Raw genomic sequence first — 18,297 nt, forward strand, 5'->3', positions numbered from 1 at the left:
TTGGCAAAATGCTACAAATAAAGGTTTGGTTGATTTTTTTTTCTCGATTCCTAGACTTAAAGAGCAAGCTAGTTGGCATAGTGAAGAGAGTGCCAGGCTTGGAGTCAGGAAGACTCTTGTTCCTGAGTTCAAATCTGGCTTCAGACAGTTACAAGCTATGTCGTCCAAAGCAAGACCTCAATTTCTCATCTGCAAAATGGAGAAAGAAATGGAAAGCCACTCCAGTATCTTTGCCAGGAATACCACAAATGGGGTCACAAAGACTCAGATTGAATCAAAACAAAAGACTTAAGGAAGTAATGGAGAAAATGTTAATAATGCAGATTAAACTGAAAAGTGTACCTTCCAGGACTGGTTGTTAAACATTTACCAGCAGCCCCTAAGGATGGGGTGGGGTTAAGGCTCAATGATATCTAGGTTCCTTTTAGCTCTAGATGAATAATACTAGCCATGACATGGTATGACTCTTCATTGATAGCTAATAATACAGAAACAGAGCCAAGATGGTGGAGTAAAGGCAAAAACTTGCCCAACCTCTCCCCCAAACTGCTCCAAATTCCTTTAAATAATGACTCTAAACAAATTCTAGAGCATCAGAACACCAGAAAAGACAGAGTAGACTATTTTCCAGCCAAAGGCAACTTAGAAGCTCAGCAGAAAAGGTCTATAATATCAGGGTGGGAGTCCAACATGTAGTCCCAGTGAAAGCTATGCCAGAACAGCCCTGGCCCTGGTCCTAGCTTTGACCCCATATCAACAAGGCAAGACCTCTGAATCAGTGGTAATATTGATGGCTCTTGAACCTCTCATTCCCCTAAGGGGACTTGGAAAATCAATGGTGAGGGTCTGTGCCAGGAGGTGGGAGTCAGGCATGCAGTCCCAGTGCAGACCCACCAGCCCTAGCCCTGGTGTCAGCAAAGGACTCTTATGTTAGCCCAGTAGATCTTATAGCCACAGTGGGGTAGGGACACTCCTAACAATTCCAGGGCAGAAAAGAGATCTTAGAAGGATATCTGAAAACGAAATATCTGTACAAAATATCTGAAGCTTGGGACAGTGCACCCTCCACCCTGGAAATAGAGCCCCACTTTAACAAAGAGTTAAAAGTTGAGTAATAGGCTTGGAAAATGAACAGACAACAAAAAAATGCTTCTGATCATACACTGTTAATATGGTAACAAGAAAGCTCAAAACATAAACTAAGTAGAAGATAACAAAGTCAAAGCTCTTACATTCGAAGCCTCCAAGAAAAATAAGAATTAGGCTCAGGCCATGGAAGAACTCAAAAGGGATTTTGAAAATCAAGTAAGAGAGATAAAAGGAAAACTAGGGAAAGAACTAAGAATGTTGCAAAAGGAAATACAAAAAGCTACTAAGGAGAAGAATGCCTTAAAAACAAAATTGGCCAATTGGGAAAGGAGATATAAAAGTTAACTGAGGAAAACAATTCCTTAAAAATTAGAATTGAACTAATAGAAACCAATGACTTTATGAAAAATCAAGATACAATAAAGCAAAACCAAAAAAGTCATGACCAAAAAAGGAGCCTAGACACCATTTTTCAAGAGATTATCAAGGAAAACTGTCCTGATATTCTAGAACCAGAGGGTAAAATAGAAACTGAAGAATTCGCCAATCACCTACTAAAGGAGAACCCCAAATGAAAACTATCAGGAATATTATAGCCAAATTGCAGAACTCCCAGATCAAGGAGAAAATATTGCAAGCATCCAGAAAGAAACAATTCAAATACACAGTCAGGCTAACACAAGATTTAGCAGCTTTTACACTAAAGGTTGAAAGCTTGGAATATGATATTCTAGAGAGGAATAGAGCTAGGAAAGTAATCAAGAATCACCTACCTAGCAAAACTGAGTATAATCCTTCAGAATAAAAGGTAGATATTCATTGAAATAGAGGATTTTCAAACACTCATGATGAAAAGACCAGAACTGAATGGAAATTTTAATTTCAAATACAGGACTCAGAAGACACATAAGGAGATAATCAGGAAAGTGATATGATAAGGTACTTAGTAAAATATTTAATAACACAAAATCCTAAAGCATTTCAGCACTAAATGTTAGCATGGGAAGAAGGGGTAGCATTGCCTGATAGACAACCAACTGCATCCAGAATCTTAACTTTTCCAAGGTTCTCAGGGATTATGTTGTCTGCCTAGCACCTAAACACATCCACTTAGTCATTGAGCCTTTTCTGAAAGACCTTCAGTAAGAGGGAGCCTCTCCTGCTCTTGAGGTAATCCATTCCTCTTTAGGAAAGCTTAATTTGGGAAAATTTTGTTCTTCTATCAAGACCAAATCTTCCTCCCTTGCAGCTCCCCGCCATTTTTCATTGTTCTGCCCTCTGAATTCAAAGCTGCCCATTCCTTCAGCTGAGCTTCTTAGGATAAGATGCCAAGGCTCTTCCGTATCCAAGTCACTATCCCTCAGGTGATAGCCCACTTATCAGTACCCTTCCTGAGATGTGGCATCAAGAAATGGAGAGAATGCTTGATTTATGGTTTGACCAGGAGAGAGCAAATACAAATGAGCTAAGATCTCCCACATTCTGTTTAGGCTGCCGCTCCAAATACTTTCTGTGATCATATTGGCTTATTGAAGCTACCATGTTACACTGTTGGCTTATAGTGTTCAGGGAGTCATAGGATCAGCATCATAGATTGAGTGTTAGAAGGCATGACAGAGTTTGGCCCACTCATTTTACAAATGAGGAAACTGAGGCTCAGGATTACACAGCTGACAAGTGCCTGAAGCAGGATCTATATCAGGTCTTCCTAGTTACAGGGCCATTGATCTTTTAGCTACATAGAATGTCTAGAGATCAGAGAGATGACACTGCTCCACAGAAGTCTCCAGGACTGGACCCCCATACCCTAGCCTTTCCCATGCCCTTTCCAGAGATGAAGGAGGCTCACAAGCCTTGGAGAGGTAACAGCTCCAAGTCATTTCCCCTCAGCCTGGCTTTAGATATCTACAGTCCCAAAGGGATGGAAGACTGCCCACTTGCCTTTTGTTTATTTTGGGGGACAGCAGTGAATGGAAAGAGAAATTGGGATCGAAGTCATGAGACTTCAAACTGTACATGTGCTGCTTATTGGATGTAAGTCACTACCTCCTCATGAGAAAAACACAGGAGTTGGACAAGACGGCCATTAAAGACCTTCCCAGCTCTAAATCTATGATACTGTGAGAACAAATGGAGCAAAACTCTTATTTGTATTATTTAACTTTTTACTTTCAGTGTCACTATGGGCTATAAAAGTCATAAATTCTCGATTTTATGTGAATCAAAGATGAGCTAAAGAAATTATAGATATGTTAATATTATTATATCACATATATTTATTAAAATAGAGGAAGGGCCCAGGATTTGGAGGCAGCTAAGTAGCTCAGTGAGTAGCGTTCTGGGCCAAGTCAGAAAGATGTTCAGTTGTTTTTCAATCTTCCTGACCTCATTTGGGATTTTCTTGGTAAAGATACTGGAATGATTTGCCCTTTCCTTCTCCAGTTCAATGTACAAATAATGAACTGAGCCATATAGGTTTAAGTCATTTGCCCAGGATCACCCAACTAGTATAATGACACTCTAGACACAACTAGTATCTGAGGCTGAATTTAAGGAAATAAAAATGACTTCCTGATTCTAAGCCTACTGCTCTATCCACTGCACCATGAATCCTCAGACATTTTCTGGATTTGTGAACCTGGGCAGATCACTTAACCTCTGTTTGCCTTAATCTGCTGGAGAAGGAAATGCAAATCACTCCAGTATTCTAGCCAAGAAAACCCCAAGGCCAGTGTTGGTATGTTATATATAGTCCATGGTGTCACAAAGAGTTGGATATGATTAATCAGCAACAGGAAGGGCAGCAATTTTTTTTGAACCAAAGGGGGCATCATTAGATATGGTCAATATCAGAATTTTCCTTACTTGACTATGCAAATTTGTTAGGAGACTATGCTTTGTAATTGTGGGAGGAGATAAGGAGAGAGAAAATCAGTTAATTTTTACAAAATAAGCTTTGATGAAAAAATAAAGCACACTGAGTAGGATATAGTGAAGAAAATAGGGTATTGCTTTGGAAAGTTTGGAAACTATTGCCTTTAGGAAGTCAGCCTACACTGAGGAGACCACAGAGTTGTGAAAGGAAAGCTGATTTCAATTAGAGGAGAGTGTATTGGAGCTTCCTTTCATCCCTTACTAGCATATTACTATGATGAAGGTCTTTCCCCTGTATGGGTCTTTGTTTCCCCATCTATAAAATGAAGAACTTGGATTATATGATCTTATGATTTCAAAGGATAGGGTCAATCTCCACTTTGAGCTTAACAGGATTTCATAAATCTCAGAATCTCCCTTGTCCTTCATCTGTCACCAACATAAACAGAAAATCCCTGGGCTTGAGAAACATCTGAAGTCATATGTGCTTTCTGGAACCAGACCTTTGAGCCATCTGAGAACCATCTGTCATCCCTTGTCCCAAAGGCAGCTACCAGCTCAGTGCAGGCTGACTCTTCACAGCTTTCATTTAGCAATTGATCCTAGTCCCAAGGAATAGATGACTTCAAAGGGAGCACCGAACCTCTGGCCCACAATGACAGTGAGCAAGGAGGATGAGGACATATCTCTGTTTGCTATTCTCTGCAAAAGCTGGTCTGGCCAGATCTGGCAGGACTGACCTAGGGTACCTATGGGTACTCAACTGCCTACCTCAGAGGATTCAGGAAATCAAGGCATTTTGCAAGCTTGAAAATGAGCCATAATTTCTATTCTCCATACTCTGGGACTAACTCAACCAAATGTGAGAAGCTTACCAATAGATGATCAAAGATTTTAGCCACACAGATTCTCAAAGACTTTCTACTAAGTTGTAAAGAGAATTTATATTCTATATCAATGGGAAAAAATAGCCAAACTTGGGGAATCACTGCTGCTTAAAGTATTGATGTTATTAATTTTTTTAAATGGGTAAGCATGGGTGGATGATGATGCATAACATTAGAAGGACTATTTAAATTGATGAGATAATGGATCCATCATTTACTAGAGTATTATTGTTTTTACTGTTAATTAGCATATTTTTATCTTATTTGGAGTTTAGACAGAAACAATGTCCTTAGATAGGTCCTTATCCCGATATTATTCTTTTCCACTTAATATTCTATAAACATCTGTACAGGAAGGTGAAAGAAATGCTTTTTTGTAATTGAATTAAAGTGTTTATTGTGTAAGCTTATTTTCTAGAGCAGAAATTTTAAAGTTTTTAATATCATGGGCTCTTTGGGGAGTTCAATGAAGCTTATGGGTTCCTTCTCAGAATAATGCTTTGTTGCATATCTTCATAATTGAAGGAAGTGTTCAATTTCAAGTAGAGAGTAGTGAAAAAAGGTGTCATTCCCCCCATTCCAGTTTAATGCCCCCCAAATCAATCCATAGACAGACTCCCCAGTTAAGAACCTCTACTTTAGATATTCTCTGAAACTATCTTCAAGACAATATTCACAGCAGACACAATGCCAGCTGCCTCACACTTTTCCCCAAATGGCTTTAATTACTTCTGTTAGGTCTGTGCTACCATCATCAGAGCTTTGTTTTCATCATCATCATCATGATTGCTGTTTGATGGTATTAATTTGAACTTCCTGTGATTTCACTTTAATGGATGGAGAATTCCTAATGAAGAAATTCCCTCCACTAATGCTGATTGCTACCTTTCCTGTAATTGACAATTGTAGAGAATTATAACACTGAGAAGTTAAATAATTTGCCCAAATTCATGCAAACAGTAGAGGTCAAAAGCAGGACTTCAAAGCCAGCTCCCTATTCAACAAGGTTAACTTTATCATGCAGGTATATGAGAAGACTCTCTCATTCTGTCAGGGACTCCTGGAACAACCCCCCTCAAAGTTCCTGCTCTATTTAACCTTCAAAATGAGTGAACTCTCAAAGAGCCTCTTTATATCCATATGGAGAATCCAGTAGGGCCACAGGATTTTGTAGGTAGTCATCAGGAAAGAAGATCTCAAGCCTCAGCTCTGATGACTTCTGGCTGTGTGAGCTGGGCAATCCCCTACTCTCTCAGTCCCCAAGGAAATCTCTAAAATTATAAGGTTTTTATTTGGATTTAGTATCTTTGACTCAACATACAGCACTTTTACCACTGTACCAACTAGATGTGTCTAATGTATCTATCCAGCAGATGGGCTGCTGCTTTGTGTTGGTGACCCCATATGGAGTTGCAACCCATAGTTTGAGAAGCTTTGCTGTATATAATATTACCCTAGACCATAAAAGAGGAAAAAAGGGAAATGCACACAAACTCTCTTCTTAATTGAATCTCAACAATTGTAAAACAGACCAGACAGTTTCTTGGAGAGGTGGATCTTTGTTCCTTATATATCTGATTATATAGATATATAAAGAGAGGCATAAAGATCTATATGTTTATATCTCTATCTCTATTTATCTATCTATCTATGTACATATATATATTGAGGGACAGATAGATACAGAAAGAGAGAGAAAAAGAAAGAGAGAGAAAGAGAGAGAGAGAGAAGAGAGAGAGAGAGAGAGAAGAGAGAGAGAGAGAGAAGAAAGAGAAGAGAGAGAGAGACAGAGAGACAGAGAGACAGAGACAGAGACAGAGAGAGATAGAGAGAGAGACAGAGACAGAGACAGAGATCTTCTATACCATGTCTGCCTTTATTTTCCTTTATAGAAAGGTTGAGATAGTTTCTTGGTCGGTCAGTTAATATGGATATCTGACCTGTTTATTGGACAGAAAGATTGGCAAAAAACTCCAAGATTGAGTCAAGAGACCTTAAAATCAGTGACTCCTGAAGATTCAAGTTTGGAACAGCTTGTGAGACTATCAAGTTCAAATCCTTTCTCTTTGAAGATTCAGAAAAGTTGATGTGATATTTTCAAAGTGGCAGCTTAATTCCAACCTAAATTTTTTGATTTGGTATTCAATGTTCTTCTCATTGCATACCCCATACCTTCCTGTTATTTCACTGGCTGTTTGGATGGCTGACCCTGCTTTCATCCCATCTAAATTATTAGGTCAACACTGGGGCCATGTGGTGCTTATGGGGGTAAATATAGATGCCATTACTGATATCCCCCAGACTTTTACATTACTGATGAACACTGAGTAATAACTAATGGTCTAGGAGATCATAGTGAAGAGTCGCCACCTGACCCATAAGAGAAACCTCTCTTTTTTTTTTTTTTTTTTTTTAAATCCTTCCTTCCCTCTCTCTTTTCTTTCTTTGGACAGCTAGTAAGTGTCTGAGACTAGATTTAAATTCAGGTCCTTCTGACTCTAGGGCCAGTTCTCTATCTACTGTGCTACTTAGCTGTCCTAAACCTTTACTTTCTAAAAGATATCTGAAGTGTTTTTTTTTTTTTTTTTTTTAGTATTTTCTATTTCTAGGATCAAAATGTTCCCTCATTCATCTGAAATTTCTTAGACCCTGGGACCACATCAATCTTTTTGTTACCCAGAAATCTATCATTAAATAGACGGATACATTAGAGGCATCTAGGTGACACAGTGTATCACCTACACTGTACATTGAGTCAAGGAAAGCTAAAACCAAATCCAGCCTCAGGCAGCAGCTAGATAACTGGGCAAATAACTTAATTCCTCTTGGTCTCTGTTTCCTCATCAATAAAATGGGTGCAATAATAGCTCCCTCCTCATAAATCCACACGAGGATGGTGAGATGATATTTGTAAGGTGCTTTGCAAACCTTAAAAAACTATATAGATGATATTACTCTGTTGTTGTTAAAACAGTAGTTTCCACAAACATATCTACTCTTTGAATCATAAGAAGATAAAACTAGAGTTGGAAGGGATTAGAGGTATTATCTAATCTCATTTTACAGATCGGGAAGCTGAGACCAGGAAAAAAACATGATGGAAAAATCAGTAGCATCTGAGGCAGAATTTGAAGTCCATGCCCCCAGCTCTAAAATCAATATTCTTCCTGCTGAAAATTTCAGAAAGAAGGATTCAGGGGAATGGAAGTGGGAATTCTGTCTTGACCTATCAGGTAAAACTTTGGTACAATGCTGTTTGAAGATCTATCTTCCCTGTTAAACAGTCCCTTCGAAATATGAGGCTGGAAGGTGGAAAACTTCCTGTCCAACTTGTGTGTAAGTCTACATCTAAGTGGAAGGACTGGGCAGTTACTGATGGTGCTCTAGCACAGGGCTTCTTCATTTTTTCTACTTGCTATCTCATTCACCCAAGATATTTTTATGTGACCTTAAGTATGTAGTTATATAAAATAGGTATGTGAATCAAACCCTTACTGCTAATAAATCATAATTTCATGAACTCCACATTCAGTTACATGATCCATATGGGGTTGTGACTCATAGTTTAACAAGCTTTGTTGTAGCACCTATCTTTGAGAAAAGTCAACCTCATCTTCATGGTTCCTGACCTAGCACATCTATGCAAGTTTCTGGTTTTCCCTTCCTCACCTATTTTCCTTCCCTCCAAATAAAAACTATAATGGTAGAACACAGTAAGATTCCCATCAGTCTTTGCCATTTAATCCTCATATGATTATAGATAGGTCATTTATTTTTCTTTTTTAATCTCCCATTTCCTTTTATCTAAAATGAAAAATGGGGCTAGTTTCAAACTGAGGAAGCAAGGTAGTGCAATCTACTAAGACAGCATGCTGGACTTGGCGTTAGGGAAGACTGAGTTGAAAGCCTGCACCAGACACTTATTAGCTATGTGACTTTAGGCAGGTGACTAAAGTTCATTGTGCCTTCTGGTTTACTCTGTAGAATGAGAGGTTAGGACTAGATGATCTCAAAGGTGTTTTATAGCTCAAAATTTAGGTTGTTATGATTTGATGGGCTTGATTTTCCCTTTTAACTCTTTACCTTATTGTTCCAGACACTATGGAATACTAAGCCTGTTGCCCTTGGATTTCTTTTGTGTGGGGTTAAGGAGCAGAGATGAGAAAGGGACTGTGACCTCAAATTCATCAATATAAATATCTGATCAGGTTAATCAATGAGCTGGCATGCCATCCAATGAGAGATGGAGCTGGCCAACCCCATTATGATCAATAGCTTACTCAACCAGTGACATTGATAGGGAGAGAAACATCATATTGGAATTTATATGTCTGGGAATAGCAGTGATGGTAATATAGATTTGACTTCAAAAGGAAAGAGGTGGTGTCTAGGGTTGGCCATTTATTAGTTCTATGATCTCAGGCAGATTACTTCTCTCAACTACGATTTACTCATCTATAAAATGGGGGTTATGATACTTGTCTACTTATCTATCTCACTGGCTTAAATAACATATTATTTGTATATTTCTTTATAAACCTTCCTAACAGAATGATTATGGTGGCTCACAAAGCTGTGTACAGCTTCAGTAATCAGAAAAATGGCAGTTAGAGAAGACATTTACTTCTATTTCTCTGCATTCAGCTGGCTCCAGGTCTTTTAAAGTCTCAGATTTCTCTCAGGGGCCAAAATATGGTCTGTGAGCAGATGCCAGGGAAACACAAGGACTTTTCTAAGGATCATTTTGTACATAGTTGATGAGATGAAAAGCTGAATTGGTCTACTCCAGAGGACATTTGGACTTTTTGCTATTGTGCTTTAAATCAAGAGTTTTTAACCTAGAATCTGTGCACTAAAAACAAAAAAAAAAAAAAAAAAAAAAAAACAACAACAACAACAACAACAACAACTTATAACTGCATTTCAACCTTATTGCATTTTTTTTTTGCAATCCCATGCATTTATTTTATTTTATGCATTTAAAACCATGCTTCTGAGAATAAGCTTTCTTAGGCTGCCAGAGGAGTCTATTATGTCTATTATGTGGATTAAGAACTCACTGATCTAGGGAGACTTGGAAATTATAGATTTTCTTCAGGTTGAGGGATAAGAGTGCCACCTAATATCCTTAAAGGCCCTGCCCACTCTCGGGGCATCTCAGAAACTCCCCAAGCCTGTATCATGGCAATCATCCAAACATGGTGGGCAGGAAGTTTATAGAACTGGCTTCTTCCCCACCTGGAGCCAATGAAATTGAGTGAGCAGGGTTCTGCTGCATTTGTGTTTGGAAGGCGTGGGTTTGAATTTCATTCTTGCCACATCCTGCTTAAAAGAAAGCACCTTGGCTTTCTTTTAACTTCTTTGAACTTTATCTCCTCAATTATAATCTTGAGGGTCTGACCAAGATAACCCCTAAAATCCCTCAAAGCTCTAAGTCTATGATACTGGTACACTACAGTGGCCAAATGTTGGGTAATCTTTTTTCTCCCTTTACTCCTTCCAAGGCAAAATACTGGGTAATTTTCCTCCTCTTTTCATTCCTCCCCACCAATAAAAACCTCTCGAAAGCTTCTTTTTTCAGGGTTCTTTTCATGGACAGAGGGCAAAAAAGGCAGGGAGTGTTTTATGAAAAATTCGTCCTTAAGACATAGTAGTTCAGTTACTTTTTGAACTCAGGGAGAGGGATGGAAAATGTGCCTTAATTGGCATAAGGAACTCCTAGATGAAGAAAGTCCCTCTACCAACGTAAATAAGCACCTTAACATAATTTATAGTTTTATAAAGGGTTTCTTAGAGGTAAAATAAATTGTCCAGAATCAACAACCACTATGTATTAGAGGTGAAATCTGAATCCAGGGCTTCTTGGCCCTTCTCTATCCACTATGCCATTTTACCTGTCCCCTTATGATCTCAAAAAATATTTAATTGATGACAGCAAGACATTGAGAAGCCTTGGAAAGGAGAGGAAGGAGGAAGACATTTCATTTTTCCTCTAGTAGTATTTGGCCTTTCCAGAAATAACCCCACTGTTTTATCATTTCTTTTCCTTTCATGTTGGTTGGGAACACCTGGGAAATTCAAGGAAATTTACAGCAGAATCAGAATCTGTCAGCTTGTCTAGTGGGTGGCTAAACCACAAAGAAGAACAAAGAGTCTTTGGCTGGAAGGTCAAGGGTTAACTAAGCCAATCTCCACCAAATGGCCTTTGGTCACCTTTTGAGGCCATCCTGGGAAAGTGAGACCTCATTGGAGTGCTTGGCATTCTTTCAGCAGCAAAATACTCCTAGCATTTTACCTCTTGGAGAAAAGAAAAAGAAAATATGTCCTAATAAATTCAACTACACCCTTTAAATATTGACCATTTGCTGTCCTGGTGACTCCAATCTAAATGGAAGCCTTTCCAGGCCCTGAAGCAGCTTTCCTGGCCAAACTCAGTTATCTATTTTAAATTTTTATTTATTTTTGTTGTTGTTGTTTGTTTGTTTTTGCTGAGGCAATTGGACTTAAGTGACTTTCCCAGGGTCATATAGCTAGGAAGTGTTAAGTGTCTAAGGTCAGATTTGAACTCAGGTTCTCCTGACTTCAGGGCTAATGCTTTGTCCACCTAGATGCCCCTAAATTCAGCTATCTTAATGAGTCAGCCTCTTGGAAGAAAGAGGCCAGGGCTAAGTAGACTTTCAAAGCCTTTTAAATAACAAAAAATGATAGTGGCTTTTGGTCTAGAATCCCAGAAACTGAAGCCTGGAAAGGCCCTCTAAGAATCAAATTCCTGTGTTCCCCACAAATACTAGCCCCATTTAATTGATGGACAAAATAAGGCCTAAAGAAATGGAATAACTCTCTTAGATTCCCAAAGACTATGTGGAGATAAAACTAGATGGCAGGGGTCTCTGTTAACTCAGTGTGTGAAATAAAGAGATCTAAAGCTGGACCTTAATGAGAGTTATCTATGTTCTATCAGGAAAATAGAATTGTTTCTTTTTCCACTAATATTTCTAAACTTCATTTATATCATTGATTATAAGCTGATTTAATTTAGTAGAGAAACAACATATACTGTAGAGGAATTTCCTCTTCTCTAAAATGAAGCAATTGGACCAAATGGTCCCTCAAGGTGACTCAAAGGAAACAGATTCCAGCGCCCCAGTTATGGTTACTTGGACCCAGAGGCATAGTGATTAACAACCTGACATCATTAGCTCCATATCATGGCTCTGTTAAGTCTTTCCTCTCTATATGAGTCCATAGATAGCCTCCTTCTTCTTACACACAACTCAGCCCTAAAACACTGATGGCCCTTAATTAGCAGGAGATCCACATATATTTGATCAACTGCTCTCCAAGGACTTGGTCTTGAGATATTGCACATACCCATACCCAAGTTATTTGCTTCTTCCTTTTGAAATCGTGGTTAAAGGACAAGGTTTGGTCCCATTCCTGCTAAATCTCAGTCAACAGCACTGACTCATTGATCACTTGACTTCAAGGAGACTTTTCTTTTTAAACTATCTCCAGAACCCAATCATCAAAGGACTTCCTTTTCTAGGGACTCTTCAGAGAGAGTGTGAGTTTAATCTGTGTTTCTCCATCTCTGACTTACTAAAAAAAAAAAAAAAAAAAAAAAAAATGGGTTGTGGGATGGGACCTCCATCCTGTGGCTATTCCTCCAATGCTGCCTTAAAAGCAATAGGCATAATCTGCCAGAGAAAAGGCTGAAGAATCAGACCCATTGTAGCAAATTCAGATGTCCGGTTTATTGGTTACATTCTCATTCTCAGGATAGCAGTGGTAGTATTCAATTTGCCTCTAGATAAAAAGGCAAGGAAGTGAGCAGAATGGAAGGGCAGCCTTCCCAAGCTGGAAGGAAAACACCACAGAAGGGACCAAGGACAGAGAAGTTCATGCAAAGGAAAGCAAGATGAGCAAGGTATCTCTAATAAACGAGTAAAGAAGGAAGGAATCTTTGTAATGGTCAAGTGAAGAATACAGTCAGTTGCCTGTGATTGGAGGGAAAAGGACAAGGAATCAGAGTGCTAAAGAAGGAGAATGGGACCAGGCAAGTTTGTGGTGAGGTCTCTAGATTCTCTTGGGCAGAATAGCTGAGTTTTCTCTCGAGATTTCAGAAACAGTTTATCATTTTCTGCTTTAATGTCAATTGATTTCCATTTTGCTCTGGATTGTCTGTTGCTGGCCAGAGAATTTAGGGGTTTACAGTAGGTATAAAAAGGTCTTCGGGTGTGTTAGCAATCCATTCACTACTTCCAGGTCAGAGAGAGGATGGCATAGCATGTGAGCAACCCTGAGCTGAAGTGGTCAACTTGCCTGGCTCCTTCTGGTCCATCTAAGAGGAGTAAGAGAGAGGCTATGCAAGAATACAGCAGGAGAGAACAGTGGAAGAAACCAATGGTCAGAGAAGAAAAGGAGTCTATGTGGTTGGCCAGAAACATTGCTCATTGCATCCTCTCCTTGTGTGGTCTGCAAACACATTCATACCTCTGGATACGGGGATCCTTCGTGTGGTACAGCCACCTCTCCAACCTCACTCCTGCTGCCTTTGGCTCCTACTGACAATGATCCCCCCCTCCATAGAATTAGATCTGTGCAATCTCTTTACACAGATCCATCCCTGTCTTCTGTTCCCTGCCTTAGTATAATACATGGATGTGCCCATGGCCAGTGGCACTGGTAGAGTACACCATGTAAGCAAAAGAAGACAAAAAAGAGGGGGAAAAGAAAAAGCAATCTCTGGTGGGTTTGTGAATTTGTCTTTTACACTTGACCTTGAACTTCCTCAAGAGCCCCGATTTCTGGCCCTTCCCCCTTTACTTTCTCTCTGTGCCAAGTGTCTGAATAGCCCAGCAGCCAAAGCCTTGAGGAGGGCAGGGCAAGGTAGGGCAGAGCAAAGGCGCTCTGACTGAAGACATCGAAGTTTAGAGAGAACTGACAGTGATAAGAATCATACAACTCCAGAATTTTAAAAAACACAAAGCTGGGCTCAATACTAATTTGTTTTTTTTAAAAAAGGAAGCTACTTTTAGCACTTCTTGCTGTAGTAAGGCAAACTTGGCAACTACACCTTAGGTGAGCTCCTCTTCAGCCAGACCCTGTTCTGCTCTCCCCTCTTCCTTTTTTTTCCAAAAAGAATTTGTCTTTAAAAGATGCCATATTTTGTGTTGCTCCCCCAAGGGCTACCATTGTAGCCAACATCCCTCCAACTCACATTCACAGGATCATAGGATCACAAATTTAAAATTGCAAAGGTTGACCTAGTCCACTCCCCTTCATTTTTCAGATAAAGAAATTGAGGCCCAGAAAATTTAAGTGACCTCCCCAAGAAGGTGCCAGAGGCATGATTTGAACCCAAGTCTTGTCTCCTGGTCCATAGTATGCTATGGTATGACCTATGACAACAAGGTGACTGAGAGGCCCAAATGAGAGCAGAGCTGCTTGTGTATAGGGATTCAGCATTCCCTTACTACAGCATTAGAAGTAAAGCCCTCCCCCCCCTTTTTTTAAAAAGCATGTTAGGTTTTTCTTGTATCCAAACCCATCCCTGGTAAGGGCAGAGTCATCATGTTAAAGAAAGGCCATGTCCTAATTCTTAATACGATATCACACTCTTTCTCTGGACTAAAGCATAAAATGTATGAGTCCTGCTTACTTAGCAGAATGGCTTCTTTCTACTGGGGCTATCATGGATTCAAGGTGTATAAAAAGAGAAATGTGCCTCAGATCAATGCTGTGTCCAACCTTGACTCATTTAAAAATGGTAAACACTTTGGACCCAGCTATGGGGTGGCCCATCCGGTGTGATTAACTACGCTAAGGACTCTGCGGGGCACATGGAGCACCCGAGCACACTGCAAACGAACCCTTGCTAGCCAATGGGCCACTTGGCGATTACTCTTCCGCGATATGGTTTCCACAAGATGGTTTCCACACCTGAACTGTGACGCCGCTTTTCTTGGCTGAAAACTTGGGCCTCGGAGCCACAAAGTAAGTTGCAGGGGCGGATTCCGGCTTGGGAGAGGTGGGTAGGCCTATGGGCACCGGGGACGGGCTAACTGGCGTGGCAGCGGCCTCCGAATGGAAGGTAGGTTGAGAACTGTAGGCTGGCACAGAGCACACGGAGGAAGCTCGGAAGGTGGTGGGTGAGCTAACATTGACCGGCTGGGAGGAAGGAGAAGCCAGCTTCAGGACTGGGATGGGACCGTGCTTGGCCAGTGGCTTTGGGACAAGGCCGTCCTTGGCGTTTGGAGGTTGGAAAGTAAAGAGAGATGCATTGAGCTGATATGGTTGGTGTTTCATGACATCTAAAGCATTGAGAGGCTTCTTCCCCTTTTTCTTGGTTGGTTTGGAGGCGGCCGGAGCTGACTGTTGCTTGATTGCGGCTGGAGGGTAGGCCGGAGAGTGGATTGGATTGTAAGCCACAGGTGGAGGGGCTCGAACATTGGAGGAATATTTCCAAGAAGCTGGTAAAGATGGAGTGGGAGACTGAGCCCGCGCCATGTGGGCCTGTACTTTTTCTGAGTCTACCACGTACTTCTCCATCCGAGACTGCCTCTTAGCAAAGAGCTGCGCCCCTTTGCCGCTCATCTGTGGCATTTCGCTGGATGGTCCGGTCCCGGAGACTGGCACAGCGGTTCCTGCAGGCGTCGCCTTGGGTGTGTAGTTGACACTGGCCACCGCTGCTTGAGGTCCTTTGAAGGGACCCGCCACATTCGGAGTGCTTGGGGGCTGGTAAGTGGTGGAAGCAGGTCGAGCTATTTTAATGGTGGATGCCACGATTCCCTGGGACTGGTTTGAGACAGGGAATGCGGGAGGCTGGCTAGGAGCTGCCGTCGATGGAGACCAGACTGGGGAGATGGGAGTGACTGGCTGAGAGGGAGAGGGCTTGGCCGAGGGTTTGGGGGCGACGGGAGGCGGGGTCTTCTGCTTCGAAGAGTGGCCTTGCATGAAATTGCAAGCCTCTGCTCCAAGGCTGAGGTAGTCTTCTTCGGGTCCCGACTCAAACCCGGCCCCGGCGCCTTTCTTGCCCTCTGCGTTTTGCACAAGTGACAACAGTTCAGGGTTAGGGCTGACCTTGGGCGCCTCTTTGAAGGTAAACATGGGCTTCGAGGTGCCCCTGCGCCTGGCCTCCTGCAATATGCCCGTTCTCTTGGCTGGAACGGCAATTCTCTCATCCCGGGAGGCGATCTGTTCGCTTGGCTCGTAGAAAGCCTGCTGGGCCCACGGGGCTGGCTGGGGCCACGGAGGGGGTTGGGCCGGGGCGGCTAAGGGGCTGGTCGCCCCTCTGGACAATACCTCCGGAGGAGGGGTGACTGCGGAGTAAGGGGGCGGGGCAGGAAAGTCATACAGAGGACTCGCTAGGTTTCGGGTAGGGGAAAATGGCACGGCCGTCTGGTTTATCGATCCTGGGAAGGGCTTAGCCGTCCTGTTGGAGGCGGTCAATCTGTGGGCCTCCGGCAGTTCCGGGGCTGCACCGAAACCATTCTGTTGAGCTATGTGGCCTCCTTCAAGGTAGCTTTTACACAGATTGCTCTGCGTCCTCACGCTTTCTTCTTCTCTCCTCTGGTAGGAAGTGACCGTTCTCAGCCCATCTGCTTGGCCATCCTCGAATTCGGCGCGGGCCACTCCCTCTGCCTTCACCTCCTCTTGCTGAGCCGTGATCTGGTCCATCCTCTCCCTCCTCTTGGCAAACATGAGGACGCCCTTCCCCGAGCTGTCTGGCAGCATCTGCATCTTGTCTCCACTTTTCAGCTTCTTCTCAGCGTCTACCAGGCCCGAGTCCCAGGCCGAGGTCCACACTGGGGCTTCCTCGTCGTCAGCGTCCGAGACGATCTCCTCATCCACCTCCGACTCGCTCGTGAACTTGACTTCCACAACCGCGTCTTTTTCGCTTTCTTCTTCGGTGTCTGCTTCCCGCTGAAGCTCCCCGGTGCCGTAACTGATCAAGGTATACTTCTTCGCCCTCTGGCGGCGTTTCTTAAACATCAAAACCCCCTTGGAGTTGGGGTTGAGAGCATTTGTAAGGAGGAGGGCAATGCTCTTACACTTGGACTTGGCTTCTTTCACCTGTTTCTCGGACAAGCTTTCGCTCCTCCTGAACCCTGGAAGAGAAGGACAGAGAGCGTTATGGAAATGACCGAGGTCAAGGGAACGAAATCTGCAGCGAGTCCCTGGAGGCGAGGGCTCCTTCTCAGTTACGAGCCAATGCTGCTCCTCCCTCGGAAAGCTCCACCTGGACCACGAGGAAGGTAAATGATCGGGAGTCTGGCTTGGTTACTTATTTGTTACAAAAAGGAAGCCTTGTGCCAGAGTAGGCAAGTCGGCCAGTTCTAATATGGACACAAAAAAAGGAAAAAGAAAAGAGCAGCAACAAGACATGAAAAAAAAAAATGCAGAGAAGGAAACAAAAAGTTCATAAGGGAACAAAAAGGGCAATCTTGTTACTTACACTCTTGTTACTTACAGCTTTGTTAAATTTCATAGAACCGTAACAAAAGAAACTATATAACAATGGTTGCTGGTTTCATATACAATTCTTTCCCCCCTTTAAATGTGTCTACATATTGTGTGATACAGCAAAGCAACTTGCAACATGATTACATCAACTATGAAAGACTGGATTCTTCTCAGCGGTTCAGTGATTCAAGGGAGTGATTCCAATAGACTTTGGACAGAAAACGCCATCCGGAAAGAACTAAGGAGATTAAATATAAATCAACACGTGCTATTGTCACTTTTTTTTTCTGTTATTTTCTCTCTCCCTGGTTCTTCCCTTTTGTTCTGATTTTTCTCTCCAACATCATTCATAAAGCATTATCTTTATTACTTAGTTTTAAAATTTATTAATTTGATTGATTAATTGATTGATTAAATTTTATTAAGATTAAAATATGGACATAAATTTAATAAATTAATACTTATTCAAATAAATAAATTTACTAGAGAAAAAGAAAAAGAAAATACTTGATCATAACATTAGAGGAAATCAAAGAAAATCCATTTTTTAAACAGTGACTTAATCAGCACAAGTACCACAAATAATACAATTCTTGAACATTAACAGTAGTTAATAAAGGAAAGAGATGGTCTAATTATTTACTGATTAATTACTGATTATTATGACAAAGTTTTGGGGTGAGCAATTTAGCATAGTCCTGGTTGCCTAATCCTATTATTTGGAAAGAGACAATTCTACATGTAAGCTGAATTGGATATAAATGAAACATTTGGTTAGTTTCATTTACTTTAATCAATCTAGATAGACCTAGTTGGAGAAACAGAAGATTCAATCTTTCCCACGTTACTGATTTTCCTGCATATATATAAACAGAATCATATTTAGCATTATACATTTATTTTTAAAATAACAAAACTAAAAGTAATATTAAATAATTGCTAAAAACAGTCATTTCTCTTCAGTGCAGACTGACTATATAGA

General features: G+C 41.3%; 1 protein-coding gene and 1 long non-coding RNA gene across 2 annotated transcripts in view; one reads left to right on the forward strand and one right to left on the reverse strand.

The window, feature by feature from the left end:
* Positions 1–17,819, forward strand: part of LOC141546977 (uncharacterized) — a 69,328-nt gene extending 51,509 nt beyond the window's left edge. The window contains exon 2 of the long non-coding RNA XR_012483479.1: positions 16,429–17,819. This is a non-coding gene — a long non-coding RNA (uncharacterized LOC141546977). The remainder of the gene's footprint in view (positions 1–16,428) is intronic.
* Positions 1–18,297, reverse strand: part of SYNPO2 (synaptopodin 2) — a 210,921-nt gene that overhangs the window by 18,127 nt on the left and 174,497 nt on the right. The window contains exon 4 of the mRNA XM_074275234.1: positions 14,793–16,960. Coding sequence (XP_074131335.1) covers positions 14,793–16,960 — 2,168 coding nt within the window. The remainder of the gene's footprint in view (positions 1–14,792; positions 16,961–18,297) is intronic.

Source organism: Sminthopsis crassicaudata, chromosome 6, assembly GCF_048593235.1.
Source record: "Sminthopsis crassicaudata isolate SCR6 chromosome 6, ASM4859323v1, whole genome shotgun sequence".
Classification (NCBI taxonomy): domain Eukaryota; kingdom Metazoa; phylum Chordata; class Mammalia; order Dasyuromorphia; family Dasyuridae; genus Sminthopsis; species Sminthopsis crassicaudata.